Source organism: Lactuca saligna, chromosome 4, assembly GCF_052625555.1.
Source record: "Lactuca saligna cultivar CGN05327 chromosome 4, ASM5262555v1, whole genome shotgun sequence".
NCBI classification, from domain to species: Eukaryota; Viridiplantae; Streptophyta; class Magnoliopsida; order Asterales; family Asteraceae; genus Lactuca; species Lactuca saligna.
Window position 1 is genome coordinate 337,590,248 of NC_136420.1, and position 7,616 is coordinate 337,597,863.

The 7,616-nt window shown below is 34.0% G+C and overlaps 1 protein-coding gene across 2 annotated transcripts; it reads right to left on the reverse strand.

Moving 5' to 3' along the window:
• Positions 1-1,510: 1,510 nt before the first annotated feature.
• Positions 1,511-5,405, reverse strand: LOC145044238 (uncharacterized). 2 transcript variants are annotated; one of them, XM_078993106.1, is made up of 10 exons: positions 5,038-5,405; positions 3,840-4,215; positions 3,720-3,757; positions 3,211-3,603; positions 2,967-3,096; positions 2,633-2,751; positions 2,221-2,553; positions 2,133-2,154; positions 1,917-2,037; positions 1,511-1,842 (listed from the first exon to the last, which is right to left on the reverse strand). In XM_078993106.1, the coding sequence occupies exons 1-10, from the start codon at positions 5,168-5,170 to the stop codon at positions 1,726-1,728; spliced, it is 1,782 nt and encodes a 593-aa protein (XP_078849232.1). In that variant the 5' UTR covers positions 5,171-5,405; the 3' UTR covers positions 1,511-1,725. The 2 variants fall into 2 exon arrangements, with proteins under 2 accessions (XP_078849232.1, XP_078849233.1); XM_078993107.1 differs by lacking the exon at positions 5,038-5,405 and adding an exon at positions 4,329-4,623.
• Between the last annotated feature and the right edge of the window lie 2,211 nt (positions 5,406-7,616).

Genomic DNA, 7,616 nt, shown 5'->3' on the forward strand with positions numbered 1-7,616 from the left:
CAATGGCCCTTGTTGATGTTGATATAACGTTAACGGTAGAGGTACACTATTCAGGCTTCTTCCTACCAATACCAATAACCAAACCTCATAAGTAGAGATGACAACAGGGGCGAGGAATACAGGGACCCCAATCCCCATTCCCATCCCCAAATTTTCATTCCAATCCTCATCCCCATCCCCATCATGGGGATATAAATGAACCTCCATCCCCACCCCTAACGGGGACCGGGGATCCCCAATAGGGAATCGGTGATATTTTTTTTCTCTTTTAATATGAAAACTTTAACGTAAGGAAAAACTCTAAATTTCAATTTTAACTACATAAGTTTAAAGATTTTTAAAAAACATAAAAATATTCATAGATTGCATTAAAACTATAAACAAGTTTTCTATAAAATTTAAATACATACATGAAAAATCAAATAGAAAAAAATATATATATGAGTGTGATATTTGAGGTAAAATAGACAAACCAAAGAGAAAAAAATATATATACACGAGGTTAAATTAGATAAAAAAAGAAGGAAAAATACAATTTCAACCGAGTAATGACCAATGAATTTGGTTACTTGGATAAACTTTTGGATATTATAAAGTATACAATAAATATATGTTTCGTATTATTTGTATATATTAATATATATATATATATATATATATATATATATATATATATATATATATATATATATATATATATTAGGACTGAGTCTAGGGTCGGGGTCTAGGGGTATCCTCATCCACACTTTTTTATTCGGGGATTCCTCATCCCTGTCCCTATCCCCGTTCAACTTGGGGATTCCCAATCAAAACAAGTGTGGGTTTTAGGTTCCTCTTTGGGTATGGGGATTTTTGCCATCCCTACTCATAAGCTATGTAGAATCCCAAATCTTAACATACACTGGCGTGGCTTTCGTTTATCTCTTCGTGAAGTTATGAAGGATCCAATCCATAATGTTTAATTATTGTGTTCCCAACAAGCTGTTGTATGTAGGGTTAAGACTTATGATGTAGTTGAAGTGTTTAAGATATTTTATAAATCATGGTTTTGACATTGGGCGTAGAATTAGTTCGTATATTGAACATTATGAATTACAAGGTGCATGAATGGCTTCCGGGTGAAATGATAGCCATTGATCAGAAAAGGGGATAAAGGTGTAATAGAGTTGTAAGGTAAAATAGAGGTGAAGGTCGAATTTGGTACTTTGTACTTTGTGTAGCATTCTATTATTGACATTCTACTTTGTGACAATGAACTTTTTGTATTACTATTCTTTGTATTCTACTTTGTGAAAAGTAATTTGTATGTGAATTAAACGCAAGTGTAGAAATGTTCTTGATAGCAATGTTCTTTTCATTTTTGCATACTTAGTAACAAATATAGCATTGTACTTTGTGTAGCCCCGTCACAAACTAGAATGCACCACTTTGTGCAATGTAGACTTAATACCATTGTCAATTAATAGCTTTGTGAGTGATTAGGCCATAGCCCAGATTAATAGAAGAATAATTAAAAAAAAAGAAACCTAACTTTACCAATGTAAAAGCCTAACAAACTAAAGATCCAAACAAGTTGATAAGAAAACAGGAAAATAAATAGAAAAAAAAAAAAAAAGCAAGAAACCTATAGATCAACGATCAACTGTGACTGTTAGCTAGTTACTATATTTCTGTTATAAACTTCTATACAAACAGCACCATAACACACACACACACACACAGGGGTTAAGGGTTGCTGCTATCTGCTCCAAAGACCTCCTTCAACTTCAAAGTTTGCATTACAAATATCTCATCATATGCCTTCTTTTGTTTAACATCAATATAGCCCCCCGTTTTCAAAAGCTGCATATCAATTTTCACAAAATACATAAACAACCATTCCATCTGTAAATGTGTAGATGCTGTTTCTTTCTTACCAGTATCTCAGAGAAAAACATTGCACACTCTCTCTTTGTTTTCTCCTTCAAAATATGACCCAACTTTACAACTTCATCTTTCTTGTGTGTGAAGTTAGTGTGCAGATAACCCCCAACATTTCTGCATAACAAAATAAAAGGTAAGATCAAAAAAGGGATTTGATTCGTTGTTAGAAAAAAAGTAGAACACCAATAATATATGATCATCAAACTTACTTTGTTAGAGCCGACCAATTTTCTGCAAAATAAACACATGATTTAATCAGAAGATCTCTAGAGAATAAATAAATAAAAAGTTACATACCATGTCCTTGGTTTTGTAGGTGTGACGAGCTTGGCCCCTGCCTGGAAACAGATTGAAGATTATCGAATTCTTGATCATTGATTGGAAACACGTCTTCACATGAACTAGTGGGGCCCTCTTGGTTGGCCTTTGATGCTGATTGAGTTGTTGGTGTTAATGGAGCAATTATTTCTGCTTCATTTTCTTCAACACTTTTTAGCATAACAGAAGCAGCAGCAGCAGCACATGATCCTATTCCTACCCCAACCCCATCATCAGCAACCTGCAGTTGCAGTTGCTCCACCTCAATTCTGGAAATGGCAGACCTCAAATCAGATGGAAAACCTGCATTCACTGATGAAGGGACAAATTTAATTCCACTTACAATTACAATATTCAAGAATGAATTAAAGAAGAAAGAAAGAAAGCTTACGAGGAATTATAGGTTGGATGAAAATATAATCACAAGACCTGGTCCTACTCCTAGTGGTTGGAACTTTGGTTCTTTTGCCTACAAGATCGCTTGCATTTGTGACCCAGTCTTTATACACCCTGCAACCAAGATTTTAAAAAAATAGCATTCAGAATTTCTAATAATATATCAATCATCTTCTTCTAGGTTGGGACAAATTTATTTATTTTAGAGAGAAACAAAGTATGAAATACTTAAAGTAACTTCATTTGAATTTGATTGGGTCGTATCTGGCTTCTATGCAAGCTGACACATATTTATTACTAGAACAAAAGGATGACATCACATGACTCACACGTTACGAATGACAGTGACATCATCATAAACACATTTGCGCTTCCTTGAATTTGATGTTGATGCCCTAACACTAACACGCTCTTGGACAGCTGGAGTACGAACAGCCATACTATCCGATTTATGTTTACCTGAAATCAATTCAAGCAACATTTATTTATTTCATAAATAAATAAATACAAACCTCATCAACAATTCACACAACATATATTATCTTAATTTGAAAGGAAAAATAAATAAATTACCCGAAACAGAGGGACGTTTCGACTGAGGTGTCACGTTAACAGCAACCGACAATTTTTGTGGACTAGGTTTGAACGTTATGTTATCATCATCATCAACCAATGTAAATGTTGTTTCTAAAACTGATTTCTCTTCTTTCTCTCCAGTTGTACACTCTTCTTCATCTTGATGCTTATCATTTCTATCTTCAAATGTCATGTAGTTATCACAAGAATTTGTGTTCCTCCATTCTGGATCATGTTCAAGAAAGGGTATTTTGGGAAGAGTTACTTCTTCATCAGGCTCATCAAGTTCCATGGGAGCCAGGCGATCCTCCAGGGAGAATCTTGTCCGAATATTCTCGGGGCTTGCTTCTGAGTGATGTCCTGTTTCGTCGTTTTCCCATGAATCTGTGTCTGTTTAAAGAAAAGAATCGTACAAATACAACAACTAGGTTAACATATCTCCTACCTAGATTACACAATTAATAATAAAAAAAAAAAAAAAAAAAACATAAACTTGAATATCTTACCAGGAAGGACAATCTCCAGATTGGATTTCACATGGTGTCTGTGATTTTCAAGAAACAAATCAAAAACTGATATAAATAAATGCTGCAAAACAAAATTGACAAATTCAAAAAGTAACGCACTCGCTGCTGCTTTCATCTTCTACAACTTGAAGATCAAAAGCATCCAGTTCAAAATTTTCTGGGAGGGTAATTGAAAAGAAATCTGCACGCATAGCATCAACCAAAGTGTTGGATCTTTTTCTACTTGAAGATTCTGGTGCATCCATGTTAGTTTTGGATCTTTGACCTGAAGCTTCTGGTAAGCACATGCCACCAACGTTGATATTGATGTTGACTTTTTTCCTCCCTTCAAGATAGACTTTCATTTCATACAGGCTGTGATTGCAGTCAATAAGCAGATACTCGACTTTCTTGGAGTATAGTCTTGTCACTCCTAGTAGAAGAAATCCCAAGATTCTATATGTTACAACTGAAACTTGGTCTACCAATATTTTATCTGAATCAAACATAAAAAGAAGTATGTTAAATATAATATATAACAAATAAAAGTATGAACCGGTTTCAAAGTAACAAAAGCCCATGACAAAGATTGAAGGATAATGAACAGACACTTTTCTACAAAGTTGAAAAAGCAGGAAAACCCCTTTTTAGGGTTTAAAGGTCAACATATATTGCCTAGATTTTCAGCAAGAGACACCAAACTTGCAAGTTCTAAAACATAATTCTAATATACAATTTCATACACGATTTTCACGACCCAATTTGTGGGGCAACAGAAGATGGTCATTTTTCCCCTTTATAAAAGTGAGAAATGCATCAAATATATGGTGCTGACTTTGAAAGCAAACAGTCAAAACAACAATCACAAGTAATGAAGAAAAAGAAGAGTTGAGTAACGAAAAAAAAACCTTCTTCTAGCCGCTAACCAGTAAAAAAAACCCTAGGTTTCAAGCATACAAACAATCGAACCCACAAACGATTTATAGATTAAAATAATCGCATTTTTTCTAGAATTTTTTAAAAAAACTGAATGGGTATTAAACCATCGTACAGCAAATAATCATATGTATGGCCTTGGTGTTGAAATATTCACAATCATTCACAACTCTCAGTACGGATGAACAACAATAGTTACCGACGTTAAACGCAAACGAACCAGAAATCAAAATTAGTAAAAATAAATGAACCCCGATTTAGTTTCTGCAAAACGCTGAAGAATTTTTTTTATCGAAGTAGTTCACGTGATTTTCATCTTACTATAATTCCTGTATCATCAATGAAAGACAAAGCGACACAGAAAATTAAACCGACAACTAACCGACAGAAGAACTGATGTTCGTCTGTTGAACAAATTCTTTCCTGATACGATGCGGAAAGTGAGCAGCCATCCAAACATGTCCCAAATCCACCTTCTTATTCCCCATTAACATATGTTTGTATATCGTCCCCATTTTAACTTAAATACACTTGATCAAAACCCCTTCTCTTATAAAAACACATGTAAACAAAGATGTAATGGGATTTGTGGTTTGATTATCACTCTGTGAGTCTGAAATGGAAATGGGAAATGGTGCGTCTACTACTCTGCAAAAGAGCGATGGGAGAGGAAATGGTGGTATAGAAATGGGGAGGGAAGAAGAAAACGGTCGAGGTTTTGAGCGTCGCAGACAAGTTTCCAATTTTAAAAAGAGAAAATCAAAAATTTAGACACATTTAACATTTTCATGAAAGAGTCATTAATATGTGATGACAAACGCTGTATTTATGTATTTCTTAATTCCTGGTTCTATTTTACTATAAAAGGACAAAACCGAAAGATTGGTATGATGGTATTTAAAAAATTTTAGATGGATCTAAAAACTTTTTTATTTTTTTTTTATCGAAGGTATAAAATCAAGTTTTTTTATATTTTTGATCTTAAAAAAATTTAAAAAGATGGTTATGTTCTTTTATTTATTTTTTTATTTTTTATAATTTTTCAAATACTAATTTAATTTAAAAATCAAAAGAAAAGAAAATAATTCTCTCTCTCTCTCTCTCTCTCTCTCTCTCTCTCTCTCTCTCTCTCTCTCTCTCTCTCTCTCTCTCTCTCTCTCTCTCTCTCTCTCTCTCGGGATCTAATTTCTTTCTTAAAAATATTCGTTCCTAGCATTAGAACTTAGATTTCTCCCTTCTCAAACAATCGATTCCTACCATTTAGATTAACCCAAACACTTCAAAATCATGTCATTGGGATGAATCCACCAGGTGAATAGATTTTGCGAATCGAGAAAGGAGTTGAGGTTTTTCTAGGGTGTAGATTTAAGAACAGAGTGTAAATCTGTGAACCTCAGATGGTGTTGCAATGGCGGCGCATAGGTGGTGATGGCGGCATACAAGTGGCGATAGTCGAACAGAGAAGAGAGAAGAGAGGACGAAAGTGAGAGGGTGTTTTGTGTTTTATTGTTATCCACTCACCGGAGTACAAATCTGCTACCTCTCATCGGAGTGTAGATCTCCACCATCAGCTCCAGTTGTGGTGTTGTTAGGAGCCAAATGTAAGCTTCACCATCTTTCTTGATATCTAAAGACTCATTGTTCCAAACATGTGTGTATTCCGTTGATGATTTGAGAGTGGGTTTCGAGGAGTCGTTTGATACATCTTTTCCAGCAAGAATATGACCGGAAAATGGGACGTCGTTTGGTTCTGCATACGAGCCTAAACTTGAAAAGCCTTGTGGGATCTCAACTAGGTCGTAAAATGTGGCACCGAGATTGTCGGTTCCTCCTTCATTTGTTGCCCATATTTTGTTAAGTTTTGTTACATGACTCACTTGTAATCCTACAAGATCTATGATTTCGTTTTTGGTTTTAGTTTGATTGGGTCTTGGAGATTGGAATAAACAAAGGAGAGATAGATAGATAGATAGATAGATAGATAGATAGATAGAGAGAGAGAGAGAGAATGAAAGAAAGAAAGAAAGAAAGGGTACCGCTTGAGAGGGTTGGGTAAGATTTTATTTTATATTTTCTTAATTATTTAAATACCAAAATAATAAAGAAATAGAAAAGAATGAAAAGGGTAAAATCGACTTTTCAAGTGTATCAGGGACTAAAAACACGGAAAACCTTGATTTTGTACCTTCAATGCAAGTCGGAAACTTTTTCGACCATATCCAAAGTTTTTTGAATACCACAGAGACCAACCTTGCAGTTTTGTCTATAAAAAATATGTTACTTTTATATTAAGTTTAAGGAATAATGACTTAAAAGAGTAATATATTTTTTGATTTGTACACATTTGGTCATTTAGATTTTTTTTCCTTCCACATTTGCCCATTCAACTTGTTTAACTGTACATATTCAATCATTATGACCTATTACTTTAGGTAAACCATAAAAAATGACTTACTATGGTAATATATTTCTCACTTTGTACACATTTAGCCCTTAATATTTTTTTTGCACATTTAGTCCTTAATATTTTTCTGTTGCAAAGTAAGTCCTTGTTGTTTTTGTACACATTCAATACTTATGAACGGTTTATTTAGGTTTTTCTACGACAGTCTACATGGGACAACCATTAATTAGGTGTTCGGGGATGTTCATGTTTATGGCCATCGCGACCTCGACTGATTGGTTGCTTAGGTGTTGTGTTATGAACATCGTAACTTCTTCATATGATCTTGGGTTTTTACAATCTTTATATTTGCACATTCGTATTTGTTGTGTTTTGAACGTCGTAACTTCTTGATATGATCTCGGATTTTAACGATCTTTATATACATCCTTAGTATTTGAGTCTACTATAACTTTCATTTAGATTAATCTTGTTAAAAAGTAATATATTTTTACTTATGGTCTTTATATACATGAGTTCTTTGTGAATATATGTAAGTAAAAATATGTTACTTTTTA